Source organism: Loxodonta africana, chromosome 5 (assembly GCF_030014295.1).
Source record: "Loxodonta africana isolate mLoxAfr1 chromosome 5, mLoxAfr1.hap2, whole genome shotgun sequence".
Lineage (NCBI taxonomy): Eukaryota > Metazoa > Chordata > Mammalia > Proboscidea > Elephantidae > Loxodonta > Loxodonta africana.
In genome coordinates, this window is record NC_087346.1 from 51,859,985 (window position 1) to 51,884,419 (window position 24,435).

The 24,435-nt window shown below is 38.0% G+C and overlaps 1 protein-coding gene and 1 non-coding gene across 2 annotated transcripts in view; both read left to right on the top strand.

The window, feature by feature from the left end:
• The first annotated feature begins 894 nt into the window (after positions 1-894).
• The window catches only part of LOC135231487 (all-trans-retinol dehydrogenase [NAD(+)] ADH4-like), a 51,574-nt gene continuing 28,033 nt past the window's right edge, over positions 895-24,435 (top strand). The window contains 7 exon segments of the mRNA XM_064286304.1: positions 895-952; positions 3,707-3,765; positions 10,899-11,000; positions 12,097-12,121; positions 12,124-12,237; positions 13,421-13,508; positions 22,694-22,923. Of these exon segments, the coding sequence (XP_064142374.1) occupies positions 895-952; positions 3,707-3,765; positions 10,899-11,000; positions 12,097-12,121; positions 12,124-12,237; positions 13,421-13,508; positions 22,694-22,923 (676 nt within the window).
• LOC111750825 (U6 spliceosomal RNA) lies at positions 2,361-2,468 on the top strand. The gene has a single exon (XR_002785877.1). It is a non-coding gene; the product is annotated as a U6 spliceosomal RNA (small nuclear RNA).

The window sequence follows — 24,435 nt, forward strand, 5'->3', positions numbered from 1 at the left end:
TTATCTGAACTATGAACTCTAAGTTTCATAAATAAAAAAAAATAGACCCACCATTAACTAGTGGGTCAATCATGTATTTCAGACAGGACCTGTATGTCTATTATAAATCAACTAATTAGCATTATACTGTGCAATCACTAATGAATTTAATTAGTTATCCCTCTTCTCAAAACTAACCTCTAACTAAAGAAAAAGCTTCTGTCCTTTGGAACTTTAAAGTTAGTAACAAAATCATGCACCAGATAAAACTATATATGCTCTTGAAACTCTACGATATCCTATATAAATATATTAACCTGTAGCCTGAAAAATGCATTAAAGAGATGAATTGTATAATCTTACATAAAGTGTAAATAAGAGTAATCATCTTCAGCAATATGCAATTTTCCAGCCTTCTCAGTAATTCAGACTAAGTTCTAAGTATTCCAACTCACTATCCAAATCAAAATACAAAATGCAACAGCTTTAAAAAGCGTGGATCTCAGACGGTAACTTTCCCAGTCCTAACTCAAACCATCTCTGATTAAATGTATCTTTTTTTTATTAAACAGTTTAAAGACTGTAACATTTTGAGAGTACAGTAGTCCCTCCTTATCCTCAGTTTCGCTTTCCATGGTTTCAGTTATCCGCGGTCAACCGCAGTCCAAAAATAGTAGCCTAACGCTGCAGTCACAATGCCTACATCATTCACCTCACTTCAACTCATTTACTACAGTATATTGTTACAATTGTTCTATTGTATTATTGGTTATTGTTGTTAATCTGTTATTGTGCCTAATTTGTAAATGAAACTTTATCATAGGTATGTATGTATAGGAAAAAGCATAGTAAATATAGGGTTTGATACTTATCCATGATTAAGGCATCCACTGGGGGTCTTGGAACGTATCCCCCATGGACGGGGGAACTACTGTAACTATAACAGTCGCCGACAGATTACCCAATGAGCAAGGTAAGCACATGCTTAGGGCATCAACAAAACAGGGACACAAGTTGTCCAAAGCAAAAACCCATAGATGCCAAGCAGACAGGACACAAGGACAGTGACCACTGCAGTGGAAGGCAGGGCAGTAAATGAAATCGATACCAGCTTCACTGATGCGAATGTACCAGCCAGAAAGAAAGTTCATGCAGGGTCATGAGAGTGCCCATGCACAAGGTTGTATAAGCTATGAAGCCCCTACTGCTTCAACACCTTCATTGACATCTGTCTCCTGTGGTCATTAACAGGGTATTTACATAATTTAAGAGAAGATTCTGAAAAACTTGAAAACACAGGCAAACAAATACTGCCAGATACTGATTACCAAGCAATTCACTGTCACAGAAGCATTGGAAACAACTAAATGACAGAAGTTCTCCTGAAGTATTGATTGCCAGGGATCAATTTCACGTAACCACATACTACAATATCATTGATACACTTGAATCTTGCATGCTGAGAAGGACAAAAGTGTATGAAGTTCTTTCAAATACATTTTCCTTCTTAAACAATGTAGATATACCTGATGAAGAATGCATGAAAACATCCAAAAAATTAGTGCAGGCTTATCCTGATGACTTAAATACAAACCTTTACAGAGAAGTGTGACTATTTCGTTTGTGCGTGAGAACTAAGTTTACAGATTCAGAAAAGACAATTTTTACTCAGGCAGGCATGTATGATTCCATAATAGAAGATAAAACACGTTGTGTATTTCCCAATGTTGAAATTCCTTTACGCATATTCCTAACTTTAATGATCCCAAACTGCACAATAGACTGCTCATTTTCATCCCTAAAGAGACTCAAAAGCCCTCGGTGTACAACAATGATTCAAGAAATACTCGATTCATTACCCTTATTACGTATGGAAGTAGATATTGTTTAGCAGCTTAATTGTGAGAAAATCATTGAAAAATTTGTAAGAGCAAAGAATATAAAGAAATGTTTTAATTATAACATATTAGAGATGAAAGATCTATCTAAAAATAAAATATAGTAGTTTGTTGTAGTATTTGTTTTCTTATAATTACATTTTCTTTGATGACATCTTTTCATTTGTTCATTTATAATTATAGTATTTATTATGAAACAAACATCAAAATTGAATTATGAGTCGTTTAAACCAAAATTGGTGAAAAGCAATTTTTCGTTGTGGGAGATCACCAAAATTCCACACTGATTGTTGAAACAACTAAGTACACTGAGACATTTTCTTTTTTTCTTTTTCCAGAAAATGTGGTATATAGCAAAAATCTTAATACTGTACATCCACTAAAACTTTCATAGTCCACTTCATCTCATCCCACTAAAATGGCACATGCCACTTTTGCATCCAATCACTAATATTATAGTGACATTTAAAAAGAGGTTACATTGTGCTCGCTTCGGCAGCACATACACTAAAATTGGAACAATACAGAGAAGATTAGCAGGGCCCCTGCGCAAGAAATAATACACAAATTCATGAAGCATTCCATATTTTTGAAGCTTCCTAGATACATCCAAACTCTCTGAAGGACCAAACTACTAGCCTGAGGGCTGGGGACTATGGTCTCAGGGGACATCTAGCTCAATTGGCATAACATAGTTTATAAAGAAAACGTTCTACATTCTACTTTGATGAGTAGCATCTGGGGTCTTAAAAGCTTGTAAGCAACCATCTAAGATACTCCACTGGTCTCGCCCTGCAAGGGAAAAACAAGAAAACCAAAGATACAAGGGAAAGATTAGTCCAAAGGATTAATGGACCACCACTACCACAGCCTCCACCAGGCTGAATCTAGTACAACTAGATGGTGACTGGCTACCACCACCAACTGCTCTGGCAGGGATCACAATAGAGGGTTCCAGACAGAGAGGGAGAAAAATGTTGAACAAAATGCTACGTCACACACACACACACACAAAAAAAAAGACCAGATTTACTGGTCTGACAAAGACTGGAGAACCCCAAGAATATGGCCCCCAGACACTCATTTAGCTCAGTACGGAGGTAACTCCTGAGGTTCACCCTTCACCCAAAGATTAGACAGGCCCATAAAACAAAACGAGACTAAATGGGCACACCAACCCAGGGGCTAAGACGAGAAGGCAGGAGGGGACAGGAAAGTTGGGAATGGGGAACACAACTTTGAGAAGTGGAGAGCGTTGACACACCGTGGGGTTGACAACCAATGTCACAAGATAATATGTGTATTAATTGTTTAATGAGAAACTAATTTGCTCTGTAAGCCTTCATCTAAATCACAACAAAAAAAAAAGTTATATAATGGATAGCTAAGACACACACAGGTGTATAAACTCACATATCCCATTCAAATGTGTGAGTAAGCAGAAGAGGGGACAGACTATCAGTGCTTAGGGCCCTCACATGACTTAATCCAGCCTTGATAAAAGCAACATTGGTCTGAGACTGTAAGAGCAAATGTGAATTCATCCCTGTCTCCTCCTAGAGGAGAATCAGGAAAACAGCAGTCCAGGAGGTGCATTTTGTTAGCCAGGTTTACTGCTCTCAGATAAGGCCACCCTTTCATGGCGAAAGTGCTTTCAGCCACCAGCAAATGCTCTGTAACTTGGTTATTGTTACTTTGGTATCTGAATTCAGTATCTTTTCACTGGCATAAAATTGATTTGTCTTTATAAACCATTACCTCAGGCATATTTGCTCTGTAAAATCCAAGAAACCAAAGATCATTGAGCAACATGCTCATTGAATTTTTAGGCCGATCAACAAATCACATTGAAGAAACACAGATGAGTACAATTAAATCAGTTAATAAGGTATTTTTCCAAACTTGGGATTTAATTCGATTTGCTGTATTTACTAGATTTATTGGATAGATTTACCAGAGAAACTATGTCTTCCCTCTATTTTGTGTCAGCTCTTTTAAATAATGCTGCTATTTTAATAAAGCTTTAGGTCGACTTACAGTAATTCTTCTCTTGTTCCCTCACCAATTTCCCAATCACCAGTGTGATTCCTCCTTCAACGCATATTTAAAATCATTACATTCATGAATACATATTTCTGTAGATTGCATTGCTGGATCTGCTTTTCCCATTAGATTGAGGGCAGGATCTTCCATACATAAACCAAGAACATAGTAGCACCTTTGAAACAGCGTACTATACCTCAAGGGGATTCATCTAATATATATGAAACCACTGAGTAGTTTCAAATTAAAATTAGTTAATAATTATTTTAAAAATTTATGTTTTTGGGGACACAAAATTAGATTTTAAAGACGAAAATTCAAGAAAAGAACACAACTTTTCAAATTATGAGATAGAATTGAATGGGTGATGTAAGAGATATACCACCATACCTGGATGCTCAAAAAAATGGGAAAATGATGTGGAGATAAGGGAATCAGGAGAGGTTTAATTTGATATCTGAGAGAGCCTCGAATTAAAAGCAGGAATTCCACCTGTAAAAGTGGAGCTATGTTGTTGTTGTTGTCGTTAGATGCTGTCTTAGTTATCTAGAGCTGCTGTAACATAAATACCACAAATGGGTGGCTTTAACAAACAGAAATTTATTCTTTCAAAGTTTAGGAGGCTAGAAGTCTGAATTCAGGGCACCAGCTCCAGGGTAAGGCTTTCTCTCTCTGTCAGCTCTGGGGGAAGGTCCTTGTCATCAATATTTCCCTGGCTTAGGAGCTTCTCAGCGCAGGGACCCTGGGCCCAAAGGATGTGCTACATTTCTGGCTCTTCTTACTTGGTGGTAATAAGGTGCCTCTCCTCTCTGGTTGCTTCTCTTTTTTATATCTCAAAAGAAATTGACCCAAGATACAACCTAATTCTGCAGATTGCATCCTGCCTCATGAACATCGTAGAGGTTAAGATTTACAACATATAGGACAATCACACTAGATTACAAAATGTTGGACAAACACCCAATACTTGGAAACATGGCCTAGCCAAGTTGACACACATTTTTGAGGGACACCCAGTTCAATCCATAACAGGTGCCATCGAGCCTGTCCAACTCATAGTGACCCTATGTACAACAGAATGAAACAATGAATGAAATAATGCCTGGTTCTGTGCCATTCTCACAATCCTTGCTATGTTTGAGCCCACTGTTGCAGTCACTGTGTCAATCCACCTCATTGAGGGTCTTCCTCTTTTTCTCTGACCCTCAACCTTATCAAGTATGATGTCCTTTTCCAGGGACTGGTCCCTCCTGATGACATGTCCAAAGTATGCTTCCAGAGAGCATTCTGGCTGTACTTCTTCCAAGACAGATTTGTTCTTTCTTCTGGCAGTTCATGGCATATTTAATATTCTTTGCCAACACCATAATTTAAAGGCATCAATTCTGCTTCAGTCTTCCTTATTCATTGTCCAGCTTTCACATGCATATGCGGCAATTGAAAATACCATGGCTTGGGTCAGGCACACTTTAGTCTTCAAAGTAACATCTTTGCTTTTTCATACTTTAAGAGGTCTTTTGCAGAAGATTTGCCCAATGCAATACATCATTTGATTTTTTGCCTGCTCCTTCTATGCAAGTTGATTGTGGATCTAAGTAAAATGAAATCCTTCGCAATGTCAATCTTTTCTCCATTTATCATGACGTTGCTTATTGGTCCAGCTGTGAGAATTTTCATTTTCTTTATATTGAGGTGCAATCCATACTGAAGGCTGTAATCTTTGAACTCCATCAGTAAGTGCTTCAAGTCTTCTTCACTTTGAGCAATCAAGTCTGTGTCATCTGCATATCGTAGGTTGTTAATGAGTCTTCCACCAATCTTTACACCACATTCTTCTTCATATAGTCCAGCTTCTCGGATTATTTGCTTAGCATGAAGATTGAATAAATATGGTGAAAGAATACAGTTCTGACACACACCTTTCCTGACTTTAAACCACACAGTATCCCCGTGTTCTGTTTGAATGACTGTCTTTTGGTCTAAGTACAGGTTCCACATGAGCACAATCAAGTGTTCTGGAATTTCCATTCATCACAATGTTATCCATTATTTGTCATGATCCACACAGTCAAATGCCTTTGCATGGTCAACAAAACACAGGTGAATATCTTTCTGGTATTCTCTGCTTTCATGATCCATCTGACATCAACAACGATAACCCTCATTCCACATCCTTTTCTAAATCTGGCTTGAACTTCTGGCAGTTCCCTGTTGATGTATTGCTGCAACCATTTTTGAATGATCTTCAGTAAAATTTTCCTTGCATGTGATATTAATGATTTCCACATTATATTGAATCACCTTTCTTTGGAATGGGCACAGAGAAAGTTTATTGGCCAGGTAGCTGTCTTCCAAATTTCCAGTTTATTGGCCAGGTAGCTGTCTTCCAAATTTCTTGGCATAGACTAGTGAGTGCTTCCAGGATTGCACCCGATTGAAACATCTCGATTTGTATTCTGTCAGTTCCTGGAGACTTGTTTTTCACCAATGCCATAAGTGCAGTTTGGGCTTCTTCTTTCAGTACCATCAGTTCTTGATCATTTGCTACCTCCTGAAGAGGTTGAGCACCAACCGAATCTCTTTGGTACAATGACTCTGTGTATTCTGTCCCCCTTCTTTTTTTTTTTTTTTTTAATTTTTATTGAGCTTTAAGTGAAGGTTTACAAATCAAGTCACTCTGTGACATATAAGCTTATATACACCTTACTCCATACTCCCACTTATTCTCCCCCTAATGAGTCAGCCCTTCCAGTCTCTCCTTTCATGACAATTTTGCCAGTTTCTAACCCTCTCTACCCTCCCATCTCCCCTCCAGACAGGAGATGCCAACACAGTCTCAAGTGTCCACCTGATACAAGTAGCTCGCTCTTAATCAGCATCTCTCTCCTACCCATTGTCCAGTCCCTTCCATGTCTGATGAGTTGTCTTTGGGAATGGTTCCTGTCCTGGACCAAAAGAAGGTTTGGGGACCATGACCACCAGGATTCCTCTAGTCTCAGTCAGACCATTAAGTCTGGTCCTTTTATGAGAATTTGGGGTCTGCATCCCACTGTTCTCCTGCTCCCTCAGGGGTTCTCTGTTGTGCTCCCTGTCTGGGCAGTCATTGGCTATGGCCGGACACTATCTAGTTCTTCTGGTCTCAGGATGATGTAAGTCTCTAGTTCATGTGGCCCTTTCTGTATCTTGGGCTCATAGTTATCGTGTAACCTTGGTGTTCTTCATTCTCCTTTGATCCAGGTGGGTTGAGACCAATTGATGCATCTTAGATGGCCGCTCGTTAGCATTTAAGACCCCAGACACCACACTTCAAAGTGGGATGCAGAATGTTTTCATAATAGAATTATTTTGCCAATTGACTTAGAAGTCCCCTTAAGCCATAGTCCCCAAACCCCCACCCTTGCTCCGCTGACCTTTGAAGCATTCGGTTTATCCTGGAAACTTCTTTGGTTTTGGTCCAGTCCAGTTGAGCTGACCTTCCGTGTATAGAGTATTGTCCTTCCCTTCACCTAAAGTAGTTCTTATCTACTAACTAATCAGTAAATAACCCTCTCCCACCCTCCCTCCCTCCCCCCCCTTAACCACAAAAGTATGTGTTCTTCTCAGTTTATACTATTTCTCAAGATCTTATAATAGTGGTCTTATATAATATTTGTCCTTTTACCTCTGACTAATTTCGCTCAGCATAATGCCTTCCAGGTTCCTCCATGTTATGAAATGTTTCACAGATTCATCACTGTTCTTTATCGATGCGTAGTATTCCATTGTGTGAATATACCACAATTTATTTAACCATTCGTCCGTTGATGGACACCTTGGTTGCTTCCAGCTTTTTGCTATTGTAAACAGTGCTGCAATAAACATGGGTGTGCATATATCTGTTCGTGTGAAGGCTCTTATTTCTCTAAGGTATATTCCGAGGAGTGGGGTTTCAGGGTTGGATGGTAGTTCTACTTCTAACTTTTTAAGAAAATGCCAGATAGATTTCCAAAGTGGTTGTACCATTTTACATTCCCACCAGCAGTGTATAAGAGTTCCAATCTCTCCGCAGCCTCTCCAACATTTATTATTTTGAGTTTTTTGGATTAATGCCAGCCTTGTTGGAGTGAGATGGAATCTCTTCGTAGTTTTAATTTGCATTTTTCTAATGGCTAATGATCGAGAGCATTTTCTCATGTATCTGTTAGCTGCCTGAATATCTTCTTTAGTGAAGTACGTGTTCATATCCTTTGCCCACTTCTTGATTGGGTTATTTGTCTTTTTGTGGTTGAGTTTTGACAGAATCATATAGATTTTAGAGATCAGGTGCTGGTCGGAGATGTCATAGCTGAAAATTCTTTCCCAATCTGTAGGTGGTCTTTTGACTCTTTTGGTGAAGTCTTTAGATGAGCATAGGTGTTTGATTTTTAGGAGCTCCCAGTTATCTGGTTTCTCTTCGTCATTTTTGGTAATGTTTTGTATTCTGTTTATGCCTTGTATTAAGGCTCCTAACGTTGTCCCTATTTTTTCCTCCATGATCTCTATCATTTTAGTCTTTATATTTAGATCTTTGATCCACTTGGAGTTAGTTTTTGTGCATGGTGTGAGGTATGGGTCCTGTTTCATTTTTTTGCAAATGGATATCCAGTTATGCCAGCACCATTTGTTAAAAAGACTCTTCTCCCCAATTAACTGACACTGGGCCTTTGTCAAATATCAGCTGCTCATATGTGGATGGATTTATATCTGGGTTCTCAATTCTGTTCCACTGGTCTACGTGCCTGTTGTTGTACCAGTACCAGGCTGTTTTGACTACTGTGGCTGTATAATAGTTTCTAAAATCAGGTAGAGTGAGGCCTCCCACTTTCTTCTTCTTTTTCAGTAATGCTTTACTTATCCGAGGTTTCTTTCCCTTTCATATGGAGTTGGTGATTTGTTTCTCCATCACCTTAAAAAATGTCATTGGAATTTGGATCGGAAGTGCATTGTATGTATCGATGGCTTTTGGTAGAATAGACATTTTTACTATGTTAAGTCTTCCTGTCCATGAGCAAGGTATGTTTTTCCACTTAAGTAGGTCCTTTTTAGTTTCTTGCACTAGTACTTTGTAGTTTTCTTTGTATAGGTCTTTTACATCTTTGGTAAGATTTATTCCTAAGTATTTTATCTTCTTGGGGGCTACTGTGAATGGTATTGATTTGGTGATTTCCTCTTTGATGTTCTTTCTGTTGATGTAGAGGAATCCCAGTGATTTTTGTATGTTTATCTTACAACCTGAGACTGCCAAACTCTTCTATTAGTTTCAGTAGTTTTCTGCAGGATTCCTTAGGGTTTTCTGTGTATAAGATCATGTCATCTGCAGATAGAGATAATTTTACTACCTCCTTGCCAATCCGGATGCCATTTATTTCTTTGTCTAGCATAATTGCTCTGGCTAGGACCTCTAGCACAATGTTGAATAAGAGCGGTGATAAAGGGCATCCTTGTCTGGTTTCCGTTCTCAAGGGAAATGCTTTCAGGCTCTCTCCATTTAGAGTGATGTTGGCTGTTGGCTTTGTATAGATGCCCTTTATTATGTTGAGGAATTTTCGTTCAATTCCTATTTTGGTGAGAGTTTTTATCATAAATGGGTGTTGGACTTTGTCAAATGCCTTTTCTGCATCAATTGATAAGATCATGTGGTTATTGTCTTTTGTTTTATTTATATGGTGGATTACATGAATGGTTTTTCTAATATTAAACCAGCCTTGCATACCTGGTATAAATCCCACTTGGTCGTGGTCTGTCCACCTTCTTTTGATGCTTCCTGCATTATTCAATATTTACTTACATTTAAATTTTTTAAACAGAATGTTAAAAGCCTTTAAAAAATCTATTAATATAAGGATTATAGAATCTTAAATGTTTAATTTCTTTTCATGTATTCCCACCTAAATTCTCAGAAACTAAATTTTTATTTGAGTTATATTCTACTGTAGTAATAAATTTAGTAATTATGTTAGCCTCACTTCTCGACTTTTATGTGCACGTGACTCACCTGGGGACCTTGTTAAAATGCATTTTGTGAATTAGTAGATTTGGGGAGGAGCTTATATCTCTACTAAGCTCCCAGCTGATGTTGACAGTACTGGTCCAAAAACTATGAGTGACAAAGATATAAAACCCATTTATGTCTAGCAATAAGGACTCAGGCATTCATAGCTGATAACTAATCATTCTGTCAACAAATACTCATTGGCCATCTATCCTGTCCAAACCCTATAAATGTTTCCTCTTTATCGTGGAAGGGGAAAAAATCAAGGCATTTTATACCTACTCCTCACTTACTGGCTAACGTGTTATCTGACATTTGCATTTATAACAATAGTAAAAAAACTACTATCTGACTATTTTGCATGTTAGCAAAGCATGTCTGGCAGTAAGAAACACCAAGTTGTGAGGCGAGAGTAACATTGGCTGTGATGGTTAAGCTTATGTGTCAGCTTTCCTAGGCCATGATTCTCAGTGGTTTGCCAGTTATGTAATGATGTAATTTGGCTGTTATGTAATGACGTAGTCACCCTCCATTTTGTGATCTGATTTGGTCATCCATTTTTGCGTAACACCAATTTTTGCATAATGACCTGGTCTTTGGAACCTAACCATGTCAATAAGGACTGAATGTATTAAGTTAAAACTTTAATACAACTGTTCTTTTCAAAAATAGAAAGTGTAATTTCTTTAAGTAATACAGAAATGAACTTATTTTCAATTTAAAATGCTTTGTGTTTAAAATAATATAATTATATATGACATTCTCAACAGTAGCCATAAAGTCATTTTCTTAAAATTATGGCATCAATATGCTTTTCAGTTTTTTTAGTGATATATTCTCTCCTTTCTCTTTTTTCCTCTTCCCTCTCTTGTCTCATTCCTCTCTCCACCCCTCCCCTCACCTATCTTTCTCATTCTTGCTCTCATTCTTGCTCTCTTCTTTCTCTTTCTCTCCCCCCTACTCCTTAGGTTATTAAGGGCAAAGCAGCCATGGCCTGGGAAGCTGGGAAGCCCCTCTGCATTGAAGAAGTTGAAGTAGTTCCCCTCAAGTCTCTAGAAGTTCGAGTTCAGGTGAGTAGGGACTTTCCCTGGCAGGGATAGAGAAGATGTCCAGCACGACCTTGGCTTCTGTCAGGTCACGTTTATGTGGTGTGACCGAGAGGCCCTGGAGTTTCCAGTAGGGTATAATTATATCTTTTAGGTTCAGATAAAAATAGACATTATCCCCAAGAGGGGTAAATTATTAATTATTTATCAGTAATGATTGACAATGGGTTTAAAATTTAATCGCACTACCTCGACATTAATCTTTAACCCTAGAAATCAGATAAAGGAATTTACTTTGGATTAGAATTAGTTAGGGTTTTTTTTTTTCTTTTTTCTTTTTCCAGTTGGAAGTTATTGGAAAGTGTTATTAAAAGGAAGACAGATAATTTGGTTCAAAAGACAGGAGAGGGAAAACCCAAAGTGCTGCCCTTAAGGACCCTGGGTGCCCAGAGGAAAGGACAGGAATAAGTCAGCAGGAAGAAGAGACTGCACTGAGTGGTGAGAAACAACAGATAGCAAACTTGGACACTTTCTCCATTTTTCCCAGGGCTGGCCTGGTTTATATTTTTCCTTAGGACCACCACATTAAGGGTCTGTACATGAGAATGAAAAAGATATTCTCATGAACAAAGTCTTCCGGAATACCGGGACACATTAATAATTAATTTAGACAGTCCTTTATTTGGCATCTCTGTTTTAACTATAAAAGGTCTATTACCTCTATTTCATTTAATGTAGATCCAGCAAAATTTGGACAGACCCTTAGAAACAACTTTACCTGTGTTCCCTCCATTTCTTCTTCCTAGTAAATTCTGCTTAACTTCCCCCGTTGCCTTTGGTTTTTCCTCAGCTGAAGACAGTAACTGCCAATTCTAATTTTTTTTTTTTTTTAATTTTCCCACAACAACAATAATAAAAGGTAGAAAGTAATGGTGTATTACAAGGGGGAAAGAATCTACTCTATTTTTATTTTTTTCTTTTCAAAATATAATTGTTTTATTGAGTTCTAGGAAGGTTATACAGTAAAGTTTCAAAATGACATTGAGATAAAATTATCTTCCCAGCAAATCCTAATTATATAACTACAGAAGCACAACTTAAGTCAGTGATTGCTTTGTAGATAATCACCAGTGACCTGTGCCATACTGTTCCCATCCTACCGATGCTAAATTTAAGGAGAGTGTTTTCACAGTGATCATTGGCCAGGAAGGTGCAGGAATTGCAGAAACTATTGGGCCAGGAGTAATCAACCTCAAACCAGGTATTTTATTTTCCAATTCTGATTAAATGGGTTTGTCTGGATAATTCAGGGTTAATTCCTGATACTGTCCTCGTTTTGCATGCTATAGTTGGTCTTTTAGAAGACCACAGGAAGACCACCTTTTCCAAAGCAAAACTGAGAAACACAATCTATCACCAGCCTAACAACTGGATAGAATATTTCAAATCAGACCTGTCTAATAAAATCTGAGAAATATGATCGCTTTATACGTAGCACCTAAACGAAGCATGCCACTGGCTGAAATTATTCACATTTTATAATAGATCTATCAAATACTGGAATATGTGTTATATAATCCTCCTTTGCCAAGCAGGATGAATTGTATCACTCATTTCTCCTTTAATGAGAATGCTTCAAATTTAGAGGTATATTAATGTTTATTGTCTTTCCAAAGATCATAGAAATAAACTGCTCCCAAGAATTTTGAATCCATAAAGGAGCCTGGCCAATGTAGTCTCTTTAGTCCCAGCTCTGCTGGTTACTGTGTGGCCTTAGGCAGTTTTTTCCACTTTTCTGTAACTCTCCTCAGGTTCCTGCCTGTGAAAATGGGGATAATAACAGCACCCATCTCAAAGGGTAGTTCTGAGAATTAAATGAGATCATACACGTAAGCAATGAGAACGGTGTTTGGCGTATACCAAGTGCTGAATAAATGTTAATTATCAGTTTAGGCCTTGGTCATCGGAGAAGAAATAGTACCTCTAGAAGTCAAATTGAAATTGAGTAAAAAATGGGAAAAGTAGAATTTGAATCTAAATAGTGAAACATGGCAATGATATAGGTTACTCTCTAAATCTAGCCTATGAGTTTTCACCTATTCTGTCATATAAGGATATTTATTCTATTCCACACAGAGTGCTTGGAAATGTAGTAAACAATAATCACAATGCAAAAAGCTGCAATGATAACAGAGTCTCAGGGCCTTTCACTGGATGTCATCAATAGAGATGTATTGTTTGATTGCCCAGCAGAAGGGGGAAAAAAAAAAAAAGACAATAAATGCAATACTTGAGAGAATCAGCAATCTCACAGAACAATGAAATGTAGTAGTCACCTATATTTTTTGCCAAACACACAAAAAAATGTGCTTTCCACTGATTAACCTTGTAGAAACTAAAAATAACAACTGAGACAGGATCCAACATGTGGCCTTTCTTTCTAGGTGACAAGGTAATCCCACTCTACCTACCTCAATCTAGAAAATGCAAGTTTTGTCTAAGTCTACTCATCAATGTTTGTGAAAAACTCAGGTAAGCTTTTATATACTGTAAGAGTATATATTGATTTTAAAAAATTGGGGAGGAGCACATTGGCAATACCTTTAGTGGAGCTGAAGAGATGCATACCTTCCACCTAGCAATTCTGCTCCTAGCTGTGTACAAGAAACTACTGCACATGCATACAAAGAAACAAGTGCTAGAATGTTCATTGCAACATTGTTTGTAATTGATAGCAAGCAATTGAAAACACCAGGAAAATCTATAAAGACAAGAATGGATAAACTGCTATGTAGTAACAACAAATGGAGTACTATACACCAATGGCTCCCTGGTGGGACAGTGGTTAAGCACCTGGCTGCTAACTGAAGGGTTGGCAGTTGGAACACACCAGCTGCTCCCCAGGAGAAAGATGTGATAGTCTGCTTCTGTAAGTTTACAGTCTTGGAAACCCTAATGGGGCAGTTCTACTCTGTCCTATAAGGTCACTATGAGTCCCAATCAACTTGACAGCAACAGGTTTTGTTTTTTGTTTGTTCTTTCATAACAACAATGAAAATAGCTGAACATAAATTACATGTTTCAACACTAATCTCGCACACATAATGTTAAGGGAAACAAACAAGTTGCTGAAGGATGTATTTAATACGGTGTCATAGACAAAAACAATACTATATACTGTTTTTTGTTACATGATATACAGTAAAAGTATAAATCCATCAATGGAATGATAAATACCAAATTCACAATAGTAGCTCCTTCTACCAGGGAAGAGCAAGGGATGCATTGAGGTACAGAAAATTAAGTAATTTACTCCAGAAGCTCATGGACATAAGTATTGGAGCCAGGTTTTGAAGCTTAGCAGTTTGCTATATTTACTCTATTGAGATTATACAAAAATTATTTTTTCCTTCATTAGAACTGAAACTAGTTACTTAAGAAGCTAAAATTGTACTACTTTTATGTCTATTACTGTGCCTCAGTTTCCTCATCTGTAAATGGGATCATTTTATGCCTATTTCATAAGGTCGTCAAAGATATGCAAAGAATTCATATATCCTTTTGTAAATTTTTAATGAAATAATGGATTTAGGCAATGATGATCGATTCCTTCTAACATCACAAAAAGGACAATAATCAGGTATTATGTGCCTCCAGGTGAAAAAATGCACCACCATCTATTCCTACAAAAATATAAAATTTGAATCAGATCAAATGTTTAGATCGGAATACTAGTTTAAATGAAATACAGGAACAGAAGAACATGTTAAACCACACTAACCAGTTGCCATCAGGTCGATTCCAACTCATGCAGACTCATGTGCGTCAAAGTAAAACTGTGTTCCGTAGAGTTTTCAATGGCTGGTTTTTTCAGAGGCATCTCTGGATAGAATCATACCTCCAACCTTTCAGTGAGCAGCCAACCACAGGTTGCCACTGAGTCGATTTAGCAACCCTATAAATTACACCACCCAGGGACTCCTAAACCACACTATAGAGAAGTAATCAGCAAAATCCAGAACGAGTAAAACTCTACAGGACAAATGACTCAGTTTCATGAACAAATAAACCGCAAGGAGAAGAAAAAAAGGAGAGGGGAAACATATAGATTAAAAGAGATTTAAGCAACACGTCAACCAAAGGCAAGGTGTGAACCTAAAATAATCCTTGTCTTTTAGAGATACATACTGAAGTACTTTCAGATTAAATGATGATGTATAGGATTTGCTTCAAAACAGTCCACTGGGGGCGAGATAGGTGCAGTGGGGAGAGGTAATGCATGAAATAAGATTGGCCATAAATTGATAATTGCTGGAGCTGGAGGATGGGTACATGGGTACATTATGCTATTCTTTCCACTTTTATTTTATATATATATATTTCTTATATTTTTTAAAAATATTTTCCATAATAAATAGATTTGAGAGTTAATACATATAAAGTCCTTAAGAGAGTTTCTGGTGCGTAAAAAGCATTCAATAAAAGCTTGTTATTATTATGATCATTATTATATTTAGAATATATCTAATGGACTACACATTTAGGTGAAAAGTCTCAAGTCATTTTCTCAATTTTTGCATCTTATAAAATTGTCATAACAAATATATAAAATGCAACATATTTTTTTTAAAAAGTTAATCAAAATGGTACCTCCCAGTCCTTACAACCAAAAACATTGGGTGCCCATGGTCCATCTGCAGGACCCACCCACCTGTACACTCTAGGGAACAGGGACATGCTTTCCTCAGAGACGTGTGGGGGATGATTCTCAGCACCCTGCCTTGTTCAGAGTGTGACTCCCTGCTGCCACCAGATACCGGTACCTACACCAATCACCCCAGCCCCTCTAAGACTGCAAGATAGAGCATGTAGCACACACTTGATGATCAGCTACCTGGACACCTGAGCTGAAGTCATATAAGAAAAGTGAATGGCTTCCTAGACTGATAATACCTGATAACAGCTCTAACCATCCAGAGACAGAATGTCAGAGCTCCTAAGGAGAAAATAATCAAGATAGCTCACTCAAGGAACCCATTTGGGAATATCAAAACAAAACAAATCAGGAAGCTAAGACACAGTAGGTGAACATAAAATAACCTAATACGACAGCTTATAGATGTCTTGGAGACAACAGTCTATATCAAGTCACATAAAGAAAACAGACCATGATCCCCTCAACAAGCTTTCAAAACAAAGAATAAAAGGATCTTCTAGATGAAAGTGCCTTCCTGGAATTACCAGAGGCAGAATACAAAAGATTAATATACAGAACCCTTCAAGACATCAGGAAGAAAATGAGGTAATATGTAGAATAAGCCAAGGAACACACAGATAAAGCAATTGAAGAAATTAAAAAGATTATTCAGTAACATAATGAAAAATTTAATAACCTAGAAAAATCCATAGACAGACAGCAATCAGAAATTTAGAAGATTAACAATAAAATTACAGAAGTAGACAACTCAATAGAAAGTCAGAGAAGCAGAATTGAGCAAGTGGAAGGCAAAAGTTATGAACTTGAAAATAAAACACTTGGCACTAATATATGAAAAAAAAAACAAACCAAACCCAGTGCTATTGGGTTGACTCCAACTCATAGCGACCCTATAGAACAGAGTAGAACTGTCCCATAGAGTTTCCAAGGAGTGCCTGGTGAATTTGAACTGCTGACCCTTATGATTAGCAGCCATAGCACTTAACAACTACACCACCAGGGTATCCTCTGGCACTAATATATCTGAAGATAAATCAAATAAAAGAATTTTAAAAAATGAAGAAACGTTAAGAATCCTGTGGGACTTTATCAAGACAAATAACCTACGAGTGATTGGAGTACCAGAACAAGGAGGGATAACAGAAAATACAGAGAGAATTGTTGAAGATTTGTTGGCAGAAAATTTCCCTGATATCGTGAAAGATGAGAAGATATCTATCCAAGATGCTCATCGAACTCCACAAAACGTAGATGTTAAAAGAAAGTCACCAAGACATATTAAAATCAAACTTGCCAAAACCAAAGACAAAGAGAGAATTTTAAGAGCAGCTAGGAGTAAACGAAAAGTCACCTGCAAAGGAGAGTCAATAACAATAAGGTCAGACTACTAGGCAGAAAATATGCAGGCAAGAAGGCAACAGGATGACTTATTTAAAACACTGAAGGAAAAAAACTGCCAGCCAAGAGTCATATATCCAGCAAAACTGCGTCTCAAATATGAAGGTGAAATTAGGACATTTCTAGATAAACAGAAGTTTCAGGAATTCGCAAAAACCAAACCAAAACTACAAGAAATACTAAAGGGAATTCTTTGGTTAGAAAATCAATAATATCAGGTATCGACCCAAGACTAGAACACTGGACAGAGCAATCAGAAGTCAACTCAGACAGGGAAATCAAAAAAAATAAATCAAGATTTAAAACATGTTCAAAAGAGGGTAACAGCGACGTTATTATGTAAAAGAAGACAGCATTAAAACAATACAGGGACTAAGAAATGTAGTTATAGATCTTCCATATGGAGAGGAAGATAAGGAGATACAAAGAAATAAAAGTTAGGTTTAAATTTAGAAAAATAGGGGTAAATAATAAGGTAACCACAGAGGAGACAAACTATCCACACAACAAAATAAAACACAAGAAAAAATTAGAGACTCGGTAGAAACAAAATCAACAAATGAGGAAAGGGCAATATATAAAGATAATCTACTGAGCACATAAAATTTAGTGGGAAAAAGAAACTGTCAACAACACACAAAAAAAGACATCAAAATGATAGCACTAAATTCATAAATAAAAAAAATTTAGTGATAGCACTAAATTCATACCTATCCATAATTATGCTGAGTGTAAATAGACTAAATGAACCAATATAGAGACAGAGCATGGCAGAATGGATTAAAAAACAAGATCTGTCTATATGCTACCTACAAGAGACACACCTTGGATTTAGAGACACAAAGACTCAAAGGATGGGAAAAAATATATCAAGCAAACAACAGTCAAAAAAAAGCAGGAGTGGCAATATTAATTTCTGACAAAATAGACTTTAAAGTTAAATACATCAGAAAGGATAAGGAAGGACACTATATAATGACTAAAGGAACAATACACCAAGAAGATATAACCATATTAAATATTTATGCACCCAATGACAGGCCTACAAGTTACATAAAACAAACTCTATCAGCATTGAATAGGGAGATAGACAGCTCCACAACAATAGTAGGAGACTTCAACACACCACTTTCCGTGAAGGACAGGACATCCAGAAAGAAACTCAATAAAGACAGGGAAGATCTAAATGCCACAGTCAACCAAATTGACCTCACAGACATATACAGAACACTCCACCCAACAGCAACCAACTATACTTTCTTTTCTAGTGCACATGGAACATTCTCTAGAATAGACCACATATTAGGTCATAAAGCAAGCCTTAGCAGAATCCAAAACATTGAAATATTACAAAGCATCCTCTCTGACCATAAGGCCGTAAAAGTGGAAATCAATAACAGGAAAAGCAGAGAAAAGAAATCAAACACTTGGAAACTGAACAATACCCTGCCCATAAAAGACTGGATTATAGAAGACATTAAGGATGGAATAAAGAAATTCCGAGAATCCAATGAGAATGAAAACACTTCCTAACAGAACCTTTGGGACACAGCAAAAGCGGTGCTCAGAGGCCAATTTATATCAATAAATGCACACATCCAAAAAGAAGAAAGGGCCAAAATCAAAGAATTATCCCTACAACTTGAACAAATAGAAAGAGAGCAACAAAAGAAACCCTCAGGCACCAGAAGAAAACAAATAATAAAAATTAGAGCAGAACCAAATGAAGCAGAAAACAGAAAAACGATTGAAAGAATTAACAAGACCAAAAGCTGATTCTTTGAAAAAATCAACAAAATTGATAAACTATTGACTAAACTGACAAAAAAAAAACAGGAGAGGAAGCATATGACTGGTATAATGAATGAGATGGGCGATATTACAACAGACCCAACTGAAATTAAAAGAATCATATCAGAGTACTATGAAAAATTATACTCTAATAAATTTGAAAACCTAGAAGAAATGGATGAATTCCTAGAAAACACTACCTACCTAAACTAAAACAAACAGAGGTAGAATAACTAAATGGACTCATAACAAAAGAAGAGATTGAAAAGGTAACCAAAAAACTTCCCCCCCGCCCCGCCCCCCCCCCCCCCCGCGCGCAAAAAAAGCCCTGGTCCGGATAGCTTCACTGCAGAGTTCAACCAAACTTTCAGAGAAGAGTTAACACCACTCTACTAAAGGTATTTCAGAGCATAGAAAAGGACGGAATACTACCAAACTCATTCTATGAAGCCACCATATCTCTGATAACAAAACCAGGTAAAGACTCCACGTAAAAGAAAATTACGGACCTATATCCTTCAAGAACTTAGATGCAAAAATCCTCAACAAAATTCTAGCCAATAGAATTCAACAACGTATCAAAAAAAAAAATAATTCACCATAACCAAGTGGGATTCATGCCAGGTATGCAAGGATGGTTCAACATTAGAAAAACAATTAATGTAACCCACCACATAAATAAAACAAAAGACGAGAATCCCAAGATTTTATCAATTGTTGCAGAAAAGGCATTTGACAAAGTTCAACCCTCATTCATGATAAAAACTCTCAGCAAAATAGGAATAGAAGGAAAATTCCTCAACATAATAAAGGGCATTTATACAAAGCCAACAGATGACGTCACCCTAAATGGACAGAGCCTGAAAACATTCCCCTTGAGATCGGGAACCAGACTAGGATGCCCTTTTTGACTGCTCTTATTCAACATTGTGCTGGAGGTCCTAGTCAGAGCAGTTAGGCCAGATAAAGAAATAAAGGCCATCCAGATTGACAAGGAAGAAGTACAAGTATCTCTATTTGAGGTGACTTGATCTTATACACAGAAAATCCTAAGGAATCCTCCAGAAAGCTACTGAAACTAATAGAAGAGTTCAGCAGAGTATTGGGATACAAGATAAACACACAAAAATCGGTTGAATTCCTCTTCAGCAACAGAAAGAACATCCAAGAAGAAATCACCAAACCAGTACCATTTACTGTAGCCCCCAAGAAGATAAAATACTTAGGAAGAAATCTTACCAGAGATGTAAAAGACTTATGCAAAGAAAACTACAAAGCACTTCTGCAAGAGACCAAAATAGACCTACATAAGTGGAAAAACGTACCTTACTCATGGATAGGAAGACTTAACATTATAAAAATGTCTATTCTACCAAAAGCGATCTATAGATTTAATGCAATTCTGATCCAAATTCCAAAGACATTTTTTAATGAGATGGAGAAACAAATCACCAACTTCGTGTGGAAGGGAAAGAGGCCCCAGATAAGGAAAGCATTACTGAAAAAGAAGAACAAAGTGGGAGGCCTTACTCTACCTGATTTTAGAACCTATTATTAGTCAAAACAGGCTGGTACTGGTACCACAACAGATACATAGACCAATGGAACAGAATTGAGAATCCAGACATAAATCCATCCACATATGAGCAGTTGATAGTTGACAAAAGGCCCAAAACAGTTAAATGTGGAAAAGATGGTCTTTTTAACAAATGGTGCTGGCATAACTGGATATCCATCTGCAAAAAAATGAGACAAGACTCATACCTCACTCCATGCACAAAAACAAGCTGAAAATGGGTCAAAGACCTAAATATAAAATCTAAAACAATGAAGATCATGGAAGAAAAAATAGGGACAACATTAGGAGTCCTAATACATGACATAAACAATATACAAAACATTACTAACAATGCGGAAGAAAAAGTAGATAACTGGGAGCTCCTAAAAGTTGAGCACCTATGCTCATCCAAAGACTACACCAAAAGTTTAAAACGATTACCTAAAGACTGGGAAAAAGTTTTTAGCTGTGACATATCCGATCAGAGCATGATCTCTAAAATCTGCATAATAACTGCAAAAACTCAACTACAAAAAGAGAAATAACCCAATTAAAAAATGGGGAAAGGATACGAACAGATACTTCACCAAAGAAGACATTCAGGTAGCTAACAGATACATGAGGAAATGCTCATGATCATTAGCCACTAGAGAAATGCAAATCAAACTACAGTGAGATTCCATCTCACTCCAACAAGGCTGGCATTAATCCAAAAACCACAAAATCATAAATGCTGGAGAGGCTGTGGAGAGATTGGAACACTTATACACTACTGGCGGGAATGTAAAATGGTACAGCCACTTTGGAAATCGATTTGGCGCTTCCTTAAAAAGCTTCAAATAGAACTAGCATATGATCCAGCAATCCCACCCCTTGGAATATATCCTATAGAAATAAGAGCCTTTACACTAACAGATATAAGCACACCCATGTTTATTGCAGCACTGTTTACAATAGCAAAAAGATGGAAGCAACCAAGGTGCCCATCAACAGATGAATGGATAAATAAATTATGGTATATTCACACAATGGAATATTACGCATCGATAAAAAACAGTGATGAATCCGTGAAACATTTCATAACATGGAGGAATCTGGAAGGCATTATGCTGAGTGAAATTAGTCGGTTGCAAAAGGACAACTATTGTATAAGACCACTATTATAAGAACTTGAGAAATAGTTTAAACAGGGAAGAAAATATTCTTTGATGGTTATGAGGGGGGGAGAAGGGGGGTGGGAGAGGGGTTTTTACTAATTAGATTAGTAGATAAGAACTGCTTTAGGTGAAGGGAAAGACAACACACAATACAGGGGAGGTCAGCACAATTGGACTAAACCAAAAGCAAAGAACTTTCCTGAATAAACTGAATGCTTCGAAGGCCAGAGTAGTGGGGCAGGGATTTGGGGACCATGGTGTCAGGGGACATCTAAGTCAATTGGCATAATAAAATCTATTAAGAAAGCATTCTGCATCCCACTTTGTAGGGTGGCGTCTGGGGTCTTAAATACTAGCAAGTAGCCATCTAAGATGCATCAATTGGTCTCAACCCACCTGGATCAAAAGAGAATGAAGAACACCAAGGACACAAGGTAATTACGAGCCCAAGAGACAAAAATGGCCACATAAACCAGAGACTACATCAGCCTGAGAACAGAAGAACTAGATGGTGCCCAGCTACAACTGATGACCGCCCTGACAGGGAACACAACAGAGAACCACCGAGGGAGCAGGACACCAGTGGGATGCAGACCCCAAATTCTTGTAAAAAGACCAGACTTAATGGTCTAACTGAGACTGAAAGGATCCCGGTGGTCATGGCCCCCAGACCTTCTGTTGGCCCAGGACAGGAACCATTTCCAAAGCCAACTCTTCAGACGTGGATTGGCCTGGACAATGTGTTGGAGAGGGAGGCTGGTGAGGAGTGAGCTTCTAGAATCAGGTGGACACTTGAGACTATGTTGGCATCTCCTGCCTGGAGGGGAGATGAGCGAGTGGAGGGGGTTAGAAGCTGGCAAAATGGACATGAAAAGAGAGAGTGGAGGGAGGGAGCAGGCTGCCTCATTAGGGGGAGAGCAATTGGGAGTACGTAGCAAGGTGTATATGGGTTTTTGTGTGAGAGACTGACTTTATTTGTAAAGTTTCACTTAAAGCACAACAAAAAAAATTTTTTTTAAGTTAGTCGATAGTACGTTTACTTTTTCCTCCTTTGTATCCCTCACCTCCCCCCACCCCCCCCCCACCCCCGCGTCAGTGAAGTCAAAAATCCTGTTGCTGATCAGGAACTAATGCAAGACAAACCCAGTAGGTTTACCTGCAAGGGAAAACCAATTTACCATTTTATGGGGTTCAGTACCTTCTCTGAGTACACTGTGGTGTCAGATACTGATCTTGCCAAAATAGATGACGATGCAAATTTAGAGAGACTTTGTTTGTCTGGATGTGGGTTTTCAACCAGCTACAATCAACACTGCCAAGATAACTGTTAAACACCAGGTTGTGTAAAATAGAAATTAATTGGTGGGTCCCCCCACTGCCATTGAGTCAATTCTGACTCAAGGAACTGCCTCATAGGGTTTCCGAGGCTGTAGATCTTTATGAAGGCAGACTGCCACGTCTTTCTCCCACGGAGCAACGGAGCAACTGGTGGGCTTAGACCACCAAACTTTTGGGTAGCAGCTGAGCACTTTAAGCACTGCACCACAAGGTCTCCTAAATAGGTGGTAGCCAAACGTAAAAGAGCTAGAGTTATCTTCAAATCCTGGCTCTGTCATTTATTATCTCTGTGATTTTAGGCAAGTTATTTAACTTCTCTTTACTCCTTCCTCTCCACGATAGTAGATACTACAAATAGTTGTAAGGATCATTATATCATATTGTGTTCATAAAACATCATTGGTTCAGTAGCTCGCATATAGTTGGCACTCAGATCATGTTAGTTTCATTCCTATAATAGCATGTTAGACCATCGGCAGCCCCAGGTTAAAATACAGCCTGCTTAAATATGCCACCTAAATATGAGCACTCCTCCAGGGACAACAGACCCAGTCAAGAGACAACAGAGGTTACAGAAGCCCCACCCATCCGCTCATCGCTTTGCTCCTGATGCTGCAGATTGCTCTCCCTCAGCTAATGATTCATCTCTGCTTCTCAGACTGTCCCCTTGTGGGCTCAAGAGAGGGTCTTGGGTGGTAGCCCTGATGGTAGCAAAATGTGTTCCTGGAATCTCGTATTAGAATTTAGAAACTTTACAAAATTGTTTAAATTAGAAATTAAAACCAAAAAAAAACCCCACTGCCTTCAAATCAGTTCCAACTCATAGTGACCCTATAGGACAGGGTAGAACCGCCCCCATAGTGTTTCCAAGGAGTGCCTGGTGGATTCAAACTGCCAGCCTCTTGGTTAGCAGGCATAGCACTTAACCACTACACCACCAGGGTTTCCAAATTAAAGATTAGAGATTAGGAGACATCAAAACAGACTTTGGATTCTAGGTGCCTCAAACAAACTTCGTATTTTAACTTCCATGATGTTAAACTTTATCCTTTGACTCCAGTCTGTAAAATGCAGCCAGTGATCTTTAGAAACAACAAATCTAAAGATTTCATCCCCCTTTAATTATTTCCCCTTTTCCCTCTGAGTGACATCAAAAACCTCAGTAGGCTGTAGTGACTCAGTACCTCTCCAGTTCTGGGCTCACTCCTTCCCCCACACCCCACCCCCTAAGTTCTAAACTCCAGTCACTGTGGCCTCTGGGCTTCTCCATTTGGCTCCCACAAGCACTGCCTGGAAGGCTCTCCCACCTCCCCTGGCCAACTCCACTAGATCTCATTTCCTGACAGAAACCTGCCCCAGTCCCCTGGCATGCATTAGGTGCCTCTCCCAGTTTTCTCCAAAGTACTCACACTTGTTCCTATCATCATTCTCATCACACTGTAGAGAAATTTCCCGTTTAACTTCTCCTTCCTATTTTTTTTTTTCCTATTAGACTGTTTG